This window comes from Cololabis saira, chromosome 17 (genome assembly GCF_033807715.1).
Source record: "Cololabis saira isolate AMF1-May2022 chromosome 17, fColSai1.1, whole genome shotgun sequence".
Classification (NCBI taxonomy): domain Eukaryota; kingdom Metazoa; phylum Chordata; class Actinopteri; order Beloniformes; family Belonidae; genus Cololabis; species Cololabis saira.
The window spans coordinates 14354307-14374908 of record NC_084603.1 but is presented as its reverse complement, the minus strand read 5'-3'; the positions used below and the strand labels follow the sequence as shown (position 1 = coordinate 14374908).

Here is a 20602-nt window from a genome sequence, read left to right as displayed (position 1 = left end):
AGTTTCAGAGCACTGCAAAAAACTCAAAATCTTACCAGGAATATTTGTCTTATTTCTAGTTAAAATGTCTCATGTCTCATTACACAAGAGTCATTAACAGAAAAATAACTTAATAAAGTAAAATAATTTCTCAATACAAATGCATTACAAATACTGTGTCATTCTCTCATACTACCATACTGTACATTACTTACTTTGTGGAGATTTGGGGGAGTTCATACAAAACAATCATACATCCAATTATTTTGCTCCAAAAAAGAGCAATCAGAGTTATCAACAGAGCTGATTATCGGGAACAAACAAATCAATTATTTATTAATTGTCAGATGCTCAAATTTAATGAACTTGTTGATTTCAAAATATCCCTGTTGATATTTCACTTGAAGTAGGAAAATCTGCCAGTGGGACCAGATTTATCTTCTTATTACAAGCAAAGAAATCTTGTTCCACTGGGCAGATGCTTCTACTTATTTCAAGTGAAAATCTAATTGAAACAGGTGAAAATTGTTGTTTTTTCCAGTGATGAGTCTTGTTTTAAGTGTAATGAGATTCTTTTACTAAAATGAGACATTTTAACTAGAAATAAGAGAAATATTCATGTTAAGATTTTGAGTTTTTGCAGTGATCCATTTTACTTATCCTGTGAAGGACAGAGTCATATTGATAAGTTCAGAAAACTGTTTTTTATTGTTGTGTTTTGATGTATTTGATGTAAGCCCAGTGGATATTTAAAGCTTACAGAAGGCTGCATTTAACTGCTGCTATGTCATTCCTGCAGTATTTCTGCAGGTGTTTTGGTCAGTGCTATTATTTGTAATATATTATATTATTTGTAATCAGCACAAATTATCTGTCCACATATGATAAAATCCACCATCCCCCCCTTATTTTTTTTTATAACTTGAGTACTGCGTGTATCACAATATTTACATCAACATGCTTTAGGTATGTAATTTTTCCCCACTGGAAGCTATCCTATTCGCTACTATCTCAGAGAAATTGCAGACTATTCAAATATTCTTGTTAAGATTTTGAGTTTTTACAGTGAGGGTGCTGTTATTTTGGAGGAAGAGCCACCTTGTTGTGTATTGACGGGAAATCCTCCAGCCGGTTGCTGATCAGGGAATCCCTGACATCTTTGTGCAATAACTTCTGCAACATTACACGACACTTTTTCTGTCCATATAGTTAGTTATAAAATAAAAATAAATAAAAATAAAATAAATAAAATAAATAAATGAATAAATAAATAAATCAAAAATAAATCAGCCTTTATTAACGGCCGTTGCAGCCGTTGTATAACTTCTGCAACATTACACGACACTTTTTCTGTCCATATAGTTAGTTAGTTAGTTAGTTAGTTAGTTAATCTTTATTTTTCGGTCAATCACAAGCATAAAAATCAACAAGCAAGATAACAAACATCCACAGGTTTTTCCCTGGTCAACATTGTGATTATTTTGACCGAAAAGGTCTTGAAGCATAAAGCTTATCTTGCCCACCTTTTAACAGAATAGAATATGCAAAAAGAACAAATGAAGTATCATGAGGCTACACAAAATAATAATAATGATGATAATAATAATAATAATAATAATAATAATAATAATAATAATAATAATAATAATAATAATAATAATAATAATAATAGCTGTAATAACTGTAATAATAGTAATAATAATGATAATAATAATAATGATAGCTCTGAAAACATAAATTGAAAAGATGCTAAAGAAACTGACAAAACCAATTTAGGTTGTCATTTCATCTCATGCACGTGTATCGTGTCTATACATCTAATCCTACACACTATACATGCATATGTTCACACCGGTACACACACATACACACACACACACACACACACACACACACACACACACACACACACACACACACTATACATGCATATGTTCACACCGGTACACACACATACACACACACACACACACACACACACACACACACACACACACACACACACACACACACACACACACACACCTACACGCATACATGTGTACATTCTTCTTTGTTTGCTAATTCTGCTTCTATATATGTGTCCATATAATTCTTTTTATGGCACTGCACTTTTTATTTTTACCTTTTATTTCTATTTTTATCTTTATTTTAATTTTTTTTATCTTATATGGGTGTTTGGCTTTTGGGGTATTTGATTTGTTTATGACAGTGTGAGATGGAGATGTCAAAAGTGTCCCAAAGGGATTAATAAAGTCATCTGAATCTGAAAAATCTAACCCCACACCTGTTTCCTGCTCCCCAATTTGAGGACTTTATTATTAAATAAGGGAATCCCAAAGCTTTTACGTGTCATCCAAAATACCAATACTCAGACTCCCACGTGATAAAGGTGGTCCAAGGGAAATCTATTTGTTTATTTCGGTCATTTCCAAAATAAGAATTCACATACAAAAGAAATGAAAGAAAAGAAAACAACAAATAAACATGAAGTTAATGTTAATATTGCATTAGACCAAAATATATAAACAAAACAAGACCAAAAAAGGTGTAGGCTGAAGTTTAGCTTATTACCCTTTTATAATCCATTTCTGTCAGCTCCTACATATATAAAAGAAAAACATTTCATATACTTTTTGTATATTGAAAACATTCAATATACTGCATAAAGCTATTATCTATTTAAGTTCTGACACTTACATAAACACTCATACAATATGATCATACTTAATGAGCATCTTGTTCTTCAATATTTTTAAAAATATTTGGTATGTAATGCACTCTTTAATTTCTATTTCCAAAACATTCCAGAGATTAACCCCATAATCTGAAACACATCTATGTTTGACATCCGTTCTGTTTGTTTTTGTGAACATACAGTTTCCTCTCAGTTCATACACTGTCTTTGCTGAAACAGCTTCTGGATACAGTATGGTAACAGATTATTATAAGCCTTGTACATCAACAGTGATATTTTCAAATCAACAAGTTCATTAAATTTGAGCATCTGACAATTAATAAATAATTGATTTGTTGGTTCCCGATAATCAGCTCTGTTGATAACTTTGATTGCTCTTTTTTGGAACAAAATAATTTGATTGGATTGGAACTCCCCCAAATCTCCACAAAGTAAGTAATGTATGGTTGTATGAGAGAATGATACAGTATTTGTAATGCATTTGTATTGAGAAATGATTTTGCTTTATACAAAATAGCAATAGACTTAGATATTTTCTTTTTGATAAAAATCAATATGCGGTTTCCAACAAATTTTATGGTCAATGACCACTCCCAAAAATGTATTCTTGTAAACTCTTTCTATTTCGATTTGATCTACCGGTATCTTGATTTGAACCATTTTATTGATTTTACGATTACCAAATATTATATACCGTATTTAGTTTTATTTACGTTTAATGACAATTTATTAATACTGAACCAATGTTTCAAAACGTCTAACTCTGTTTCAACTGTATCCAGCAGCTGTTCAGGATTGTTACCAGAGCAAAACAGGTTTGTTTCATTCATTTTGTACACAATTATATAACTGCTGGTGTGATTTTAAGTATTTTTCCTCAGTCTATACTCAAGTCTTCTACACTTTGTAGATATTCAGATAAGGTCATTTATTGCATGGCTGGAGAGGAATGGAAAGTGTCACATATGACTGCATCCCTTGAGATTTTTCACATTTCAGTAAAGGGAAGTTGACAAGTATTGTTTGGACACCTAAAAATAGTAAGACTGACAGTAACAAATCATGTAAATTGTGTGGTGCCAAATTCTTTTAATGAAACATGTCATGAGGGGGAAAAAAATCTCCCTGCTTGATACTAGATCTGCGTATTTGAAATAACAACCAAATCAAAAAATCTGACACATCCGTGTCACTTTGTTTGGAGCTGCCTGAAAAAATATCTTTCAGATTCCCGAGGCAGAACGCAGACGCAGATAAAAGGTTTCCCATCTTCATCTCCACACAAGTTTAAACTAATTCTATTGCTCATATGTAGGTAACACAAAGCTGTATATAATATATATATATATATATATATATATATATATATATATATATATATATATATATATATATATATATATATATATATATATAATGTGTTTATATGTGTGTGTGTGTGTATATATACATTACAGACCAAAAGTTTTGTTTGAATGAGAAGGTGTGTCCGAACTTTATATTTTATATATATATATATATATATATATATATATATATATATATATATATATATATATATATATATATATATATATATATATATATATATTATGAAGAATACATCTTCTTGGTCAGTCATGATCCAGATACAAATTATTTACATCAAACAAAAAAGTATCAATACTGAAGCTTTGCTCTAGTGTTTGGTTTGGTAATGTATTTAGCCAATTGAATAATTTATATGGTGATAAATCAAATACAGAAATGTTTTCTGAATATTTAATTTTATATATTCCAGTACATGGCCCTGATCTCACTCTGAGCTGGTTCCAATGAATGCAATACATCAGAGCTATTATTTCTGATGAGTGTTTTGTGTTTCTAAATATAGAAATAACACTGGTTGACTAACGAGTACAAATGAACATTTTATACAGAGTTAACTGGTGAACTTTTTATATATTATGGTTTTCTTTTTTTCAGACAAAGTTCCGACTTCTTACCCTCAGTCTGACAGTTTCGGCGGGACTCCCGCCTTCCTCAGAGTACTTGACCAGTTCTCCTTTCCCTTCCTTTCTCGGGAATGGGTCGATTAGGAGACTGGGCCTAACTCCTACTTATTCTAAGATGTTCTCTTCATGATAATGTTTGATGTACTTAGTGTTTTTACAGTATATTCATCCTCCCTATTTTGAAAAATTATACTGTATGAGATCAGAACACTTAGAAGGGATTATTGCTGTGTGACTCTCTTCCCTCACTGTAATTATTTTAAATTGATTGCAACCAAGATTGACACTTTACAGGTGTACCCATCCTCCCTTTCTAATGATTATACTTTTGGATTCGATAATCATTGATTTATGTATTTTATACACTTTGTGAGTGTTATCTTTTTTACCCTGTGTTTTGGTGATGCTTACTGACTGCACTTTGGTATGTGACCCTGTTTAAATGTGCTCAGGTGTCGTGCCAAAAAGTGATTGCCTGCTAGAATCTGATTTCTGGCCGTGGGAGCACGCACAGCAGCCTGTTGAGCGATAGTTCTAAAACGTCAGATTTTCAGATTATCAAGCTCAAGAAGTCATATTTAGGCAGAAACAACTTTTCATTAACTGTATTTGGCCTTCAATCAATTTTTGGCAGGTGAAAATGCCTATTTTGTGTTGTAATGGTCCTTTTAAAAGAGTTAAAAGCAATCCTGTGAGCTCTAGTGTTTATATTATGAAGCTCAAGAATTAGATCAAACCATATTTAGGTAGAAACAACCTTTCATTAACTGTATTTGGCCTTCAATCAATTTTTTGGCAAAGGTAAAAAGACCCATTTTCAGGGGACAAATCAGATTCTGGCAGGCGATCACTTTTTGGCACGACACGACACCTGTGTGCAAAAAGTTTTCCACTTCGGATATTATATTATAAAACTTGAAATTTACGGGAAAATACTAATACGAGAGGACGGCGGGAAAGAGGGGTAATATAAAAAATAAAAATAAAAAAATGTCGTAAAAAATACGGTAGTTTCCCGGCCAAAACGGGAGACTTGACAAGTATGGTCCATTAGTACTTGGCCATCAGATGGGACCCTTGTGGGTACCATCTGGTGGCATTTGGATTTTCTGATTTATTTTTCTTGACCAACCTTATTTTATGTTCAATTAGTCTAATCTATGTTATTTTAATCAGTTTGTATTTTGTACTTGCACTAAGTGCAAATGTTAACCTTTTATTGTGGTTTCATGACATTGTACAGTAGTCTGTTTCTTGTATTTGCATTTGAATACTGTCATTATTGTAAACCCTAATGTGTACTATTTATGTTTGTTAAGGACCAGAGGTGTCAAAAGTATTCACATTCATTACTCAGGTAGAAGTATAGATACTAGAGTTTAAAAATACTCCTGTAGAAGTTGAAGTATCAACTCAAGTTTTTTACTCAAGTAAAAGTATAAAAGTACTGGTTTCAAAACTACTTAAAGTATAAAAGTAAAAGTAATGTAAGGGGGAAAAAGCCATTAAGGACAAAAGCCATTGAAAATGAATGCATTTTAGTATAATGCAAATATATTAAAGAACCATATATGTGTACTATTGAGCATTAACATGTGTTTCAGAGAGCAGGAGATATGATGACTAGTTGCCTATAAGTATTGTAATGGTGCAAAAAGTCAAACTTCTTATCATTTATCCTAACCTTTATTGGAATGTACATCCAAGTTTAGTTGCAGGAATCTGAGGGAACGGATGTAAGAACAAAACTGGACAAGAACATCTGAAACAACCACAACCAAATTCACTCTATCCGGATGGCGCAATTTAACTGGATAGTTTTTTTCTAAAGGCCGAAATGAAATAGAGTAACGAGGCTGTTTTTAAAATGTAAGGAGTAAAAAGTACAGATAATTGCGTGAAAATGTAAGGAGTAAAAGTAAAAAGTCATCTGAAAAATAATTACTCCAGTGAAGTATAGATAACCAAAATTTCTACTTAAGTAAGGTAACGAAGTATTTGTACTTAGTTACTTGACACCTCTGTCAAGGACTACAGATGGAAATGAGCTTGTGGCTAACTGGTGCAGCCATCTTTTTAATGTACCTGCACATTGTCCTTTAAATAAATAAATAAATAAATAAATAAAAAATAAAATTAAGTATACAGAGGAAGATAAAATTGGCTTATTTTCATAGTTATTTGCTACAGTTGAAATTGTAGAGACATAGCTAATTTTATTAAATCTTACGACGGCGTATTAGGGCCAAACTAAGACAAAAAAAATAAAATTGGAAATTACGAGAATAAAGTCATAATGTTGCGAGAATAAAGTCGTAATAGAATAAAGTTGTAATATTATGAGAATAAAGTCGTAATATTATGAGAATAAAGTTGTAATATTACGAGAATAAAGTTGTAATATTACGAGAATAAAGTCGTAATATTACGAGAATAAAGTCGTAATTTATGGAGAATAAAGTCGTAATATTATGAGAATAAAGTTGTAATATTATTAGAATATAATTTATGAGAACTCTAACAGGAAGGGAAGAGCATCTTCTCTTTGTGTTAAAATGAGGAATATTGAGCATCTTCTGAAGTTATATTTATATATTTATAATATATTTAGTATTACGACTTTATTCTCGTAATATTACGACTTTATTCTCAAAATATTACGACTTTATTCTCGTAATATTACGACTTTATTCTCAAAATATTACGACTTTATTCTCGTAATATAACGACTTTATTCTCAAAATATTACGACTTTATTCTCGTAATATTACGACTTTATTCTCAAAATATTACGACTTTACTCTCGTAATACGACTTTATTCTCGTAATTTTACAACTTTATTCTCATATTATTATGACTTTATTCTCGTAATTTCATTTTTTTTTGTCTTAGTTTGGCCCTAATACACCGTCGTAAAATCTTATATATTTATAATATATTTAGTAGCCTATTACGACTTTATTCTCAAAATATTACGACTTCATTCTCGTAATATTACGACTTTATTCTCAAAATATTACGACTTTACTCTCGTAATATGACTTTATTCTCGTAATTTTACGACTTTATTCTCATATTATTATGACTTTATTCTCGTAATTTCAATTTTCTTTGTCTTAGTTTGGCCCTAATACTCCGTCTTAAAATCTTATATATTTATAATATATTTAGTAGCCTATTACGACTTTATTCTCAAAATATTACGACTTCATTCTCGTAATATTACGACTTTATTCTCAAAATATTACGACTTTACTCTCGTAATATGACTTTATTCTCGTAATTTTACGACTTTATTCTCATATTATTATGACTTTATTCTCGTAATTTCAATTTTCTTTGTCTTAGTTTGGCCCTAATACTCCGTCTTAAAATCTTATATATTTATAATATATTTAGTATTACGACTTTATTCTCGTAATTACGACTTTATTCTCAAAATATTATGACTTTATTCTCGTAATATTACGACTTTATTCTCAAAATATTACGACTTTACTCTCGTAATATGACGTTATTCTCGTAATTTTACGACTTTATTCTCATATTATTATGACTTTATTCTCGTAATTTCAATTTTTTTTGTCTTAGTTTGGCCCTAATACTCCGTCTTAAAATCTTATATATTTATAATATATTTAGTATTACGACTTTATTCTCGTAATTACGACTTTATTCTCAAAATATTATGACTTTATTCTCGTAATATTACGACTTTATTCTCAAAATATTACGACTTTACTCTCGTAATATGACTTTATTCTCGTAATTTTACGACTTTATTCTCATATTATTATGACTTTATTCTCGTAATTTCAATTTTTTTTGTCTTAGTTTGGCCCTAATACTCCGTCTTAAAATCTTATATATTTATAATATATTTTATATTACGACTTTATTCTCGTAATTACGACTTTATTCTCAAAATATTACGACTTTATTCTCAAAATATTACGACTTTACTCTCGTAATATGACTTTATTTTCATATTATTATGACTTTATTCTCGTAATTTCAATTTTTTTTGTCTTAGTTTGGCCCTAATACTCCGTCGTAAAATCTTTTTTAGTAACCTTTTTATGTAAACGTTTCCAGTCTTTAAGCCCCGCCCCCCAGCTGCTCATGCGCATGCGCAGTGTCTGTGACGTCGGATCTGTTGCCCGGTTAGCTAGCTCCGAGCTAGTTAGCTCGCTGTAAATGGTAACAGCCTGAAATCGCCAGTTAACGTCAGCAAAGTGTCGGGTAACCAACGTTTTCTGGACAATTGATTGTCGGCGTCGCTCATGGACGACGAAAGCCTCCCCAGGACCCTGTGAGTCGCGGTTATTTCGCGTTTATTGTGATGTTTCATGAGGTCGACTAGCGTCCGGGGCTAACTTAGCTTTAGTGTTTTAACAAGACGACACAAACGTCAAATCAGTTCAAAATGTAATATTCGTTTTTAAAAGGCAACAAACGCCTTTTTACGAGTTTTCTCTACAGACTAGCTAAATAAATAACACGTAAAAAACACATACCTAAGTCTCCCGTTTTGGCCGCATTTTTGTATTTTTTATTTCATTTTATTTTTTATATTAGCCCTCTTTCCCGCCGTCCTCCCGTGTTAGTATTTCTTTCCCCGTAAATGTCCATTTTTATAATATAATCATTTTTAAACCGCAAAGTGAATTGTCGCTAATCTCGCGAGAACTGCGACCTGCTGCAATCTGGGTGGCAGTTCTCGCGAGACTAGTGGCGACAACGGGAGCGAAATCGGAACAACAAATCAGAGATGGATGTAACGAGAGAGGAGATATTTCTGCCTAAAAAAAGCGAACACTTCGTGTAAATATCTCTAAAAATGGGATATAAAATGTACTTTTCTAAAGAGGAGCAGGACAGGGAACATTTACGAGTTCTGAAAGTTATTTCAGCTAGAGACACAAAAACATGCGTCTGTCATTAATACCAGAGAGCCACATGAGTGAATATGACAAATTAAAAGAAATAAATGTAAATGTAAATGAATGTAAATGTTTCACTTGAAGTACTATATGGGTATATACAGGACTGTCTCAGAAAATTAGAATATTGTGATAAAGTCCTTTATTTTCTGTAATGCAAAAATGTCATACATTCTGGATTCATTAAAAATCAACTGAAATATTGCAAGCCTTTTATTATTTTAATATTGCTGATCATGGCTTACAGCTTAAGAAAACTCAAATATCCTATCTCAAAAAAATAGAATATTCTGGGAATCTTAATCTTAAACTGTAAGCCATAATCAGCTATATTAAAATAATAGAGGCAAGAGGCAAAAAACCCAATGGGCTTATTTGAAGCCTCCACCGAAGATATTACAATTTAATGTGTTATAAAGAACACAAGATTAACATTAGGGCTGTGCGATTAATCGATTTTAAATCTAAATCGGATTTATTAATCAAGGCGATGTTAAAAAAAGGAAAATCGGAAAATCGATTTTCCTTTTTTGCAGCTGGCTGCATTACAGACAGAGCTCGTCTAGTCATCTTTGTTTGGTCAAGAAAATTGTAAATGTTGTCACTTTACTAAACTCAAGGACGATTTACAGTATCTTTAAATTTCACTTTATTCCCAATAGGGAAATTTGTTTGCTATTTTTCTTTAAAAATGAAGATAAAATATTTGAAACAATTTATTCCATTGTCTTTTGTAGTTTTACCAAAGAAATCGAAATCGAAAATCGGGTTTTCAGAGAAAAAAATCAGGATTTTATTTTTGTCCAAAATCACCCAGCCCTAATTAACATACAAAAACAAGAAGTATAATTACACAAAAGTGATGGCTAAATAATAAAGACAAAAAAATAAGTGTGTGTGAGTGTGCATGGGATATTGTTTTTACAACTTATATTAGTTATATTGACTCCTGAGCAAATAAGACGGTACATGTCACTATGAGTGAAACACACACACACAAAAAAAGAACATGGATACATGTACAACAATACATTGGGAAAACAGTTACAAAACAGCAGTCAACTGGTCCTTCAAACGTCTTTTGTAACATTTCAAAGAGGAAGAGCTCTATTAGGCTCTATTATAAGAATTACATACAGAGGAATGTCCTCAGCATTTCAGTGTCAACAAAGGTAGAACTATCAGGTTCTCATAGTTGTAGTTTGTAAGTGGTTGACAGGTAGTTATTTTAGATTTCTCGTAAATCTGTCTTAAAATGTAAGATACTGGACCTGGACTGGTGGACTGGTGGTGGGACAGCACTTGGTGGAAATTTTCCCTTTTTTTTAAATCCAAAACTTAACAGGTATGTAATGGACTCGTACTAAATCAGCAAGTAACCCACAAGAAAACATCAGAGGCACAATAGCCTTTGTGCCACATATAAATGTCGTTTTCCTTTTTATACACATCAATAAAATAGTCAAAGAAAAAAAACAGCTAATATTTGGTTGGGTCTGGTGGGACAGCGGCGGAAAATTTCCCTTATTTTTAAATCCAAAACTTGACAGGTATGGTCAAAAACCATCTCGTAATCTAAAGAAATCAGATGTCATAAATTCACAATGTTGGACTATTATTTAGTCATACTGTGACTGCCTCATTTTAACACTCTATCTCCTCCAGGTATGTGGGAAACCTCTCCAGGGACGTAACAGAGATTTTGATTTTACAACTCTTCACCCAAATTGGACCCTGCAAAAGTTGTAAAATGATCACAGAGGTATGTATCGCGGATATGTGCGACTAATGTCTGTACCCCCGCAATGTGAGCGCTTTGAACCTGAAGTATGACTAACATTTACAAAATCAGCCTTTTTTTAATTCTGTTTTCTGTCTTGTCGTGCAGCATACAAGCACCGACCCGTACTGCTTTGTGGAGTTTTTTGAGCACAGAGATGCTGCCGCAACCCTCGCAGCCATGAATGGGAGGAAGATATTAGGAAAGGTAAGAAGATTGAAATGACTGCTTAAAATTACTTTCATGTTTCTCCTTCGTTGTTAAAATTTTCAATGCAAATTGTTTGTTCGTTTTTTTTTTAACAGGAAGTTAAAGTGAATTGGGCGACCACCCCAAGTAGCCAGAAGAAAGACACATCCAGTGAGTGATCCTTAATTTTTTATTAAAATTTCTGAGATGAAGCTTTATAAGACAATCATATATGGTGTTTTGTTTGGTTTTAGATCACTTTCATGTTTTTGTGGGTGATTTGAACCCAGAGATTTCCACTGAAGATGTCAAGGCTGCATTTGCTCCTTTTGGGAAACTCTCGTAAGTTTTATTGTCTGTGGAAGTGATTTATTTTCATGGGCGTAACTGCATATATTGCAAATAATGCTTCACTATTACTGTTATGATTTCTCTTATGTCAGGTAATGTTAAGGTACTATATATAAGGTAATCTTAGTTTCTGACATAACCATCACATGACCATGTTTACATGCATAAAATTAGGGTATGAACATACCCTGGTCTTCACTCCCAAAGCTTTCACAAGTCAGATTGGTTGAAGTTAGCAGAGTTCAGTTTCAGATTTTACAAGAGGGGGCAAATGTTCTCCAGTGAAGTCCAAGAAGAACCTCTCGTTTGCATGGAGAGGCCCTGGGTGTGGGGAGAGGGGCAGTTGGTGCCTGTACCTTTTTTGAAAATGGATAATAGTCATCCAGATATTAAATGTCAGTTTTCTTTTATTCTACTGGGAAGGTGGCTTAAGAATTGAATTTAAGGTTATCTGTTATCCAGAATATATTTTTTTTAATTCTTCAGAATTTTAAGTGTTTAGAAAATTCAATGTTTCTTCATCTTAAAAGGCTTTTTTGTCACAAAACACCCTAAATCCATACATGTAAACATAGTTGATGATGGAGAAACCTAATGTGAAGTATTATGATAGGGATACCTTTTACTTCCATGATACCTTTTTACTATATATTTTGTTTTCTTTTTCTTTAAATGCTTAAATATTTGAACAACATCTTGTCAAATATTCAAGTGTCAACACAATTCCAGTGAAGTTGCATTTGGTTTTGCATCATTCTATGACTCAGATGTCATTTGTAGCCCCTTTCATGCTTTTATATGCACATGTAGGGTGTGGTAAGTAAACTGTGCAGTCTGTCAACAACATGTAAGCTGTGTGTATGAACCTGAACCGCTTTTAGTTGTGCATCTCAGTGAAGTAATAGCACTTTGGTTATTTTACAGAAATGCTCATAGGATTGGACAGGAGCTTGAAGGCTAACAGCAAGGAACTGTGCACTCTGGAGACTCAGATGTAGTTTTTTTCTCTATTTATTCCATTTTTTCCATGTCTTCATTTGTAGATACCATGTATTAACATGATATAGCTTAGATTAACAAACTCCAATATTCAGTGTATTCCTCTAAATCCATGTTTTAAATTGTCTCATTTTGATTTGCGTAGTGTTGTTTGTAGTGCAATGATCCCTCTTTCCAAAATTTCTGAAAATGTCAATTTCTCAAAATTTACAGCTCCCCAAACTCCATACTCCATTTTGGTGGTAAAGAATTGACCTGGAATAATAAAGAAATCTGTTAACAGGCCATGTATGCCATTTAATTCCTTTTTTCTCTTCTGATATTTTCTATATATTTCTATCTATAGGAAGAGCACCCACAGCAGATTTTAAGAATGCATGGTAATCCATATTCGTTCCTTTGTGAATATTAATCACTAGCCTACTGTTGTGAGGATTGAGCAAAAAATGGTGCTCTACTGGTAAAGATCCATTAATACATCTGAAATAGTTAAAACAGTACTGTAGGCTGCATGTATTTGTATTTCCGTTTCGTTTCGTTTTCAAGTGTTGCTTTGAAGTTATGTATCGAGTCAGTGCTCAGTACAAGGCCATGTTAGCTAACATACCTTAATGTACGACAGAAATGAGCATTCACAGTTTAGTGTGTTTTTGCGTGGTTCCTTTTAATTTGAAGATGTCAATTACGAAGCGTGCTGAAATTGTTTTCACATTTCCTCCTAGTGATGCACGCGTTGTGAAGGACATGACGACCGGCAAATCAAAGGGGTATGGATTTGTGTCCTTCTACAACAAACTGGTAAGGCTTTAGTGCAAGAAAACAGACCGGAGGTTGTGTAAAATTCTTTATTATTCTATTTAAAGGCTTTTAGAAGAATGAAAATAGAATTATTTGTGCATAAAAGTTTAGTTACGACGAAAGTAAACTAGCAACATCATGGCAAGATTAAATATCCATTCTAGTGATTATGGCCACAAGAGTGTTAAATGTGCTTTTCCAACTCAGAAGGGTAACTGTGTTCGATTTGGGTTTACAGGATGCTGAAAACGCCATAATCCACATGGCGGGTCAGTGGCTCGGAGGACGCCAGATCAGGACTAACTGGGCAACGCGTAAACCCCCGGCTCCTAAAAGTGTTCTGGACAGTGAGTATTGGTAGAGATTCGGTCTTCAAAAGTAGTTCATATGATTATTATGATAAGTAAGCTAATTTTGCCTCTAATGTAAAAAAGGATGTCATTTCTGTAAGACTACCGTGAACAATTTTATGAGAATCACAGAAGAAAGGAAGCTATCCTGCTAGACCAGTCTTTACTCTCAGTTTTTGATGATTGATTCCTCATATAGATCTCGTAAATTACAATTTTGGAATTGATTTAATTATCAGCATTAGGGGTGTAACAATATATCGTGCCACGAAATTTTGCGATACAAAAACGTGTCGTGGAGGTGACAAACTGTATCGCGATATTGGGTTATTAATATTAATCTATTGTGTTGACGAGTAACGCGCATCCGACCGCGCCTCGACCCGCGGACCAAAATCTTACTCCGCTCAGAAGAAACTAGTACCGTTTTGGTCCCGGGGCTCTTGCAGGGTTTTGAGCTCTGAACTTTTACTTATGTAAGGCTGGTGTAGAGTTAAGCCTTACCTTATTACGGTAAATTAAACCTTTTTCGGGTCGTGAGTAGGATAAACACGGGGAGAACTTCTGCTGAGTTCCAGTGTACTTTAATGTCCCTCAACAGTGTAGGATTTTAGAACATCAACACAGCAGCTAGTGCTGTATCACTCCGCCCAATCTAAAACAGACTAATCACTACAGATAAACTGACTAGTGTCATTATAGTCCCTGATTTACATCAGAATATAAAGAATATATTTATAAAATAATGAACCTTGAATTACCAAAATAACCTTCTTAACAAAAATAAATCTCCTTTTACACTTATAAGGTGAGCATGAATCAATCTTTTTTTATGATGTAAAATTGTATGTATTTATTTACTTTTATTTAATTTTAGTTGTTAAATTTCTGGAAAAGAAAAAAGGCAAATCATACATGAGAGAAACTATTGTGTCATATGTTCCTCATTCAAGGTTGTTAAAAAAATACTACAATAATATGGAATTAATTTCGTATATCGTGAGATTAGTGTATCGTTACACCCCTAATCAGCATGTAAAACCGTGTATATGTATTTGACTGCATGCTAAACCAGTGTGCTGTTTGTTCTTTTCTCAGATAGCTCAAAGCAGCTGAGGTTTGATGACGTCCTGAGTCAGTCCAGTCCACAGAACTGTACGGTGTACTGCGGTGGGATCCAGACCGGACTATCAGGCACGTTTCACAGTGTGATCTCCTTAAAGTAGCACTTTTACTCCCTCACAGTTATTACCTTCACAGATTAAACCCCTGTTCTCTGTCTTATTCCTTCAGAACACTTAATGCGACAGACCTTCTCGCCGTTTGGTCAAATAATGGAAGTCAGGGTTTTCCCAGAAAAAGGATATTCTTTCATCAGGTATTGTCTTGAGTCCATTGCAGCATTCATCCTCTAGATGTCAACATGAACACACTGGGAGGCTGTTTTATACAAATTAATATCTCATCCATGTTGAGCAATGTTTACTGTTACAGTTTACGATGCCTCACTGATCTGTGTTTTAGCGTTCTTTATTTTCTGACAGAAAATCAGACTTTTAATCTGTTTTTCCTTTTCCTTTTAAGGTTTTCCTCCCATGACAGTGCTGCACATGCCATTGTTTCAGTCAATGGTACAACCATCGAGGGCCACACAGTCAAGTGCTACTGGGGCAAAGAGTCCACTGACATGGCAAAAAGTCCACAGCAGGTAGAGAACACCACCAACATGGCAAAAGGGATAGGATTTTGTGAAATATAAGGGAATTGGGTCGAACAAGCTGACAGTCATCAACTTTAGTCTGACATTTCTTCCAGTCAGTTTTTGTTAGAGTTGTTAGATTATTCTTAACCAATCACAAGAGCCTTATGTGCCTAACAAAGTGTATTTTTCACTTGAGACAAAATTTGATCATACCAACTTGGTTAACTTCCTGTGGTGTTGGGAGTGGAGCTTTGAACAAGAAGAAAACATTTTTGTCACATTTTCATGCAATGTTTATATTATCTATTAGTTTAGTTTAGAGTTTATTTACAAATAATTAAAAAACACAAATACAGATAATAATCAATAGGGGTTTGTAAAATGGGACTCCCCAGAAGCTACTGTAGCTTATGAATAGGGGCCCAGTCACACAGCAGAACAACTATAAATTACACATATAATACATATACATACAGTATAATAACCTTATAACTTAAATTAAAAAAAAACCTGAGACCTCAGATTTCCTAGATACAAATATATTCTTATAAAAATAATGCATCAGGTATTGGTACATAAAAAATTTAATAAGAGACATAATTTGATAACAATTTTTGTTTGTCTTTTTTTAAAATTGAGAGAGATCCAGACTCTTATAGCACTATCAATCTCATTCCAAATTTTTGGACCTTTGCAGGTTACACTGAAACTTGTACATTTCAGTTTCCTTTTCTTTCCCTTTAAAAGTCGTTTTCTCCTTGTGGTGAGTTCATGAGTGGGAGCATAAATGGGGATGAGATGACAGAGTCTGTCATTAAGTCTAAACACTACATTATACATTACACAGGCATTGTGGAAAATGTTACACTCAGTAAGTTTCAGAAGCTTATATCCATAAAAAAGAGGATCAGAGGGAGCATTACATTTGCTCCATGATATAACTCGAATCACTTTCTTTTGTAAAATCTGTAGTTTGTCAACAAAACAAACTCTTGTCTTACACCATAAAACATTACAATAATTTAAATGAGGCTCAAATAGAGACCGGTACAGCGTTAGGAGAGCTTCAAGAGGAAGAAAATGTCTCAATCTATAAAATAAGCCAACATATTTAGATCATTTCTTTCATAATTCATCAATATGTTTCCTAAAGTTTAAAAATTCATCCACATATATTCCCAAAAATTTAATAAATTCTACCCTCTCGATAGCTCTACCATTTATCACTATTTGTATATGTTCAATATTACTTCGGTTTCTATTTGAGCGAAACAAAACATAGTTAGTTTTAGTAATATTTAAAGATAATCTATTGCATTTAAACCAGGAGTCCACCTTGGTCAATTCTTCATTCATAAGGTTTTGGAGATATTCCAGCTTCTTATGTGAAAGAAATACATTTGTGTCATATTACTTCTCTTGAACATGGATGTAAGATCTGATGGGCGTATTTTAGATAATAATGTTCTTCTTTTCCTTTAATGCCACTTAGTTTGACTACAGTCAGTGGGGCCAATGGAACCAAGTTTATGGGAATCCCCAACAGCAGTACGGCCAGTATGTGACCAATGGGTGGCAGGTTCCTTCGTACAGCGTGTACGGCCAGACGTGGAATCAGCAGGGATTCGGAGTAGAGTGAGTTTTACACCGTATCATCTATTCAACTTAGAATTAAGTGTGAATTGTTAACTCAACCACTCTTGTCACTCTTACATTATTGACATGTGACCCACTAACTCATGTCTTGCAGGCAGTCCCAGTCGTCAGCCTGGATGGGCGGCTTTGGATCTCCATCCACTCAGGCAGCTGCCGCTCCGGCTGCATTCACATCCAACATGGCCAATTTCAGCATGGGTGGCTATCAAACTCAGTAGGATGGCCCGAGAGTAACGACAAGGGAACACAGCACTCTTTGATCTGGACAGCTTTATGGTAACGGGAGAGCAAGGGCCGTATTCACAAAGCCTTTGAAGAGAATAGCTGCTCCTAAGCAACCAGTTTAACTGTTGTGTTATAATCCATTAGAACCGGAACCATTAACTTTATTTGGTGACACGTCATAATGTTTAAAGTAAAGTGCTCTCAGACTTCTAAAAGAAAAACTAAACTACCCATCATCGTCGAATTAGTTAATTATATATCAATATTTTGAATGCTTGGCCCTGTGACACCGTACCTCATTTACAAAAGGATTTAAATCCTAATAAAGGTCCCACGTGTATGCATGGTGATCTTTGCCTAATCACACATTGACAAGTTGACAAATTAGATTTTTTCTTATTATTTAAAACCAAAAGACTCATATTCAAACCTTCAGGTTAAAAAAAATACAAAATAAATGCACAAAGAACAGCCAAGCCGTTTTACAGACCTGAAAGCACATAAAAGCCATCGTGTTACTCCAACAGCTAACTGGAATATGACGAGGATTAAAATCCTTGGAAACCTCAAATTCCCTGGCATTAGCAGCGAATGATCAGACATTAGCAGCATCTGCTGTCGGAGGCTGCCGATGTGTTTTTAAAAATGATGTTAATGTGTCTTTACTGGTCATGCTAGGGCATTTTCAGTTTTCTACAAAACAGAGCAAACCTCTGGTGGGTTTGTGTGGTCGCAGGAGTGCACCGGTCAGTCTGATCAGTCTGAGCTCTACTGAGCCACTGCCCTGGCCAGCCACAACTCTCATGCAAATGTCCTAACCCGACTGCAGCAGGGCAGGTTTATGCAGGAGTTTATACACGAGTGTCCAGGTGCCACTAATCAAAACAACCAAGGCGGCTGCAGAATGACTTTTACTGCAAAAAACGACAACAACCACCAGTGTTTCTACTCCACGCCATTTTGGATGTCGATACTTGTCTGGTTGTCCGTCAGCCTGTCTTATGCTTCATTTGTGTCGTTGGTTGTCTGGCCAGTCAGTGGTTTCTTCTGAGTCTCTTGGTACTGCCCCTGGATTCAAAGCCAAATCTAGAGGAATTACACTTAATTCTTTTGTACCGGAGAGAGACAGAATGGGGACGGCTGGCCAGGTTAACGGGCTACATGGCTGACGTTGGTCTGAACCTCTAGTTCATACTCAAGCTACACGCTAGTTGTACTGTGACAAATGCAAAAATGCTTTGTGGATAGAGGCCCTAAAACGGAGGTCTCTCTTTACAGTATATACGTGAAGAAACCGTTTATACAAGCAATCATGACTTTACAGAAGATTTAAGTGGAGTGTGGTATATCCTAGATAAACGTTTCATACAGAGAAATTACACCTACACTGCTCTAAAAGCAAAAATCTACTAGAATTTTTCTTTTTTTTTTTGTTTGGTTGGTTGTTGTTGGGTTGTTTTTTTTGTTTTGTTTTTTTAGAGAACATTAATACGCAGGTCACTTTTGGACTTTGATGGATTTTAGTTTACACCTTGATGTAGCTGAAAATGTAAAAACTGCTGAGCCTCCAGACTTGGTGAAGGTAAACTGCTGATTCTGAAGCTGGTTTCTCCGAGGAAGACTTGATTTTTAAGTGTTTTGCTTCTTCTTCCTCCTCGCTAACCTCGGCTAGATTGACGTCACTCTCAAGTCGTTATCTGGTTTGCTTAACAATCTCCAACTTAATTTTGACTCAAAACCAGCCCGTACTCGTGGCACCGTTTCGTTTTTTATTAAGATACATAGAATATAGAGTTTTAATTGGTAAAAGGGCAGTTAACGTTTGTCACACCTTTTTAGTACATTCATTTTCAAATTTAACATTATCTTAATTCACAGGAAAAAATTATAAAAAAAAAAAAAAAAAGATGCGACTGGTTAATTGTGACTAGAGGATTTCTTAAATAAATCCTGCCATTTGGGTTTTATTTATGTATGTGCCATCCTGTACAGTGTTATACACACCTGGAAAACTCTCCCTCCATTTGTAGAGCAAGATTTCCTCCTTTTTTTTTCTTTTTTTTTGTTTGAAGCAGGGAGTGTTCAAGAAATGAGTTTGGGTCATGTTTGAGTGTAAATATAAACTATGATCCTGAACCTACGTGACACTTGATGTACATACTGTAGGTAGATTGTTATGAAGTTAAATTCCATAATTGAATTTCAGCAATATAATTTATGAGCAAGCCTTATAAGATTGGTTAGTAAAGTCAAACCTTTGAGTTATTTAAAGAAGCTCCTTTTTTCTTTCTTTTTTTTTTTTTTTTCCCTTCCCCCCCCAACTATATTTCCCCATTTTTACGTGTGTGTGCCATTATCGGAGTGTAGCAGGAAGCAGATGATGTGTCGGCCTGAACTGCACGTTTGTGACATGTTGCTTAAAATATTGAATGTAATGGCAATTTGCTTTTATGTCATAATTTGAACAACATAAGTGCTGTTTAATAATACATGATGAAAGCAGTTTTCCATTTCATGGAGAAAAAAAAACTCAAGTACCTTCAAATAAAGAAACATTTGTACCTCGTTGTTCATTACGTTTATTAGTTAATAAGTGGTCTGGTACATCTAGGAGACACGACACACATGACATTTAACATGTAAGATACACAAGGCAGTATGGTGTTCTGAAACATCTCTATCCTGTTTCACATAAAACTTAAAGAAATCTTGTCTAATCAGAACATAGTTATTTCTCATTAAGTGAAATAATTTAATGTTAAAGCCAAGAGCTGTCAGCACTGTTCAGAGAGATCTGGCAGGTCAGGACTGATCAATAACCACTGATGGATTTCACTGAAATACAATCTAGTTCTGAGGCAGCAGCTTTTGATCAGCTGTGAAAGAACATTCGTCAATATTAAATGACTAAAGCAAAGCGACACGTGTACGTCAGGT

The 20602-nt window shown here is 34.1% G+C and overlaps 1 protein-coding gene across 1 annotated transcript; it reads left to right on the top strand.

Annotated features, from left to right (window-relative positions):
- Window positions 1-8813: 8813 nt before the first annotated feature.
- Window positions 8814-20226, top strand: tial1 (TIA1 cytotoxic granule-associated RNA binding protein-like 1). Its single transcript, XM_061745792.1, has 12 exons — window positions 8814-8984; window positions 11281-11377; window positions 11504-11602; window positions 11701-11755; window positions 11839-11926; window positions 13657-13732; window positions 13971-14079; window positions 15181-15276; window positions 15376-15460; window positions 15667-15790; window positions 17277-17419; window positions 17535-20226. The coding sequence occupies exons 1-12, from the start codon at window positions 8956-8958 to the stop codon at window positions 17656-17658; spliced, it is 1125 nt and encodes a 374-aa protein (XP_061601776.1). The 5' UTR covers window positions 8814-8955; the 3' UTR covers window positions 17659-20226.
- The last annotated feature ends 376 nt before the right edge of the window (window positions 20227-20602 follow it).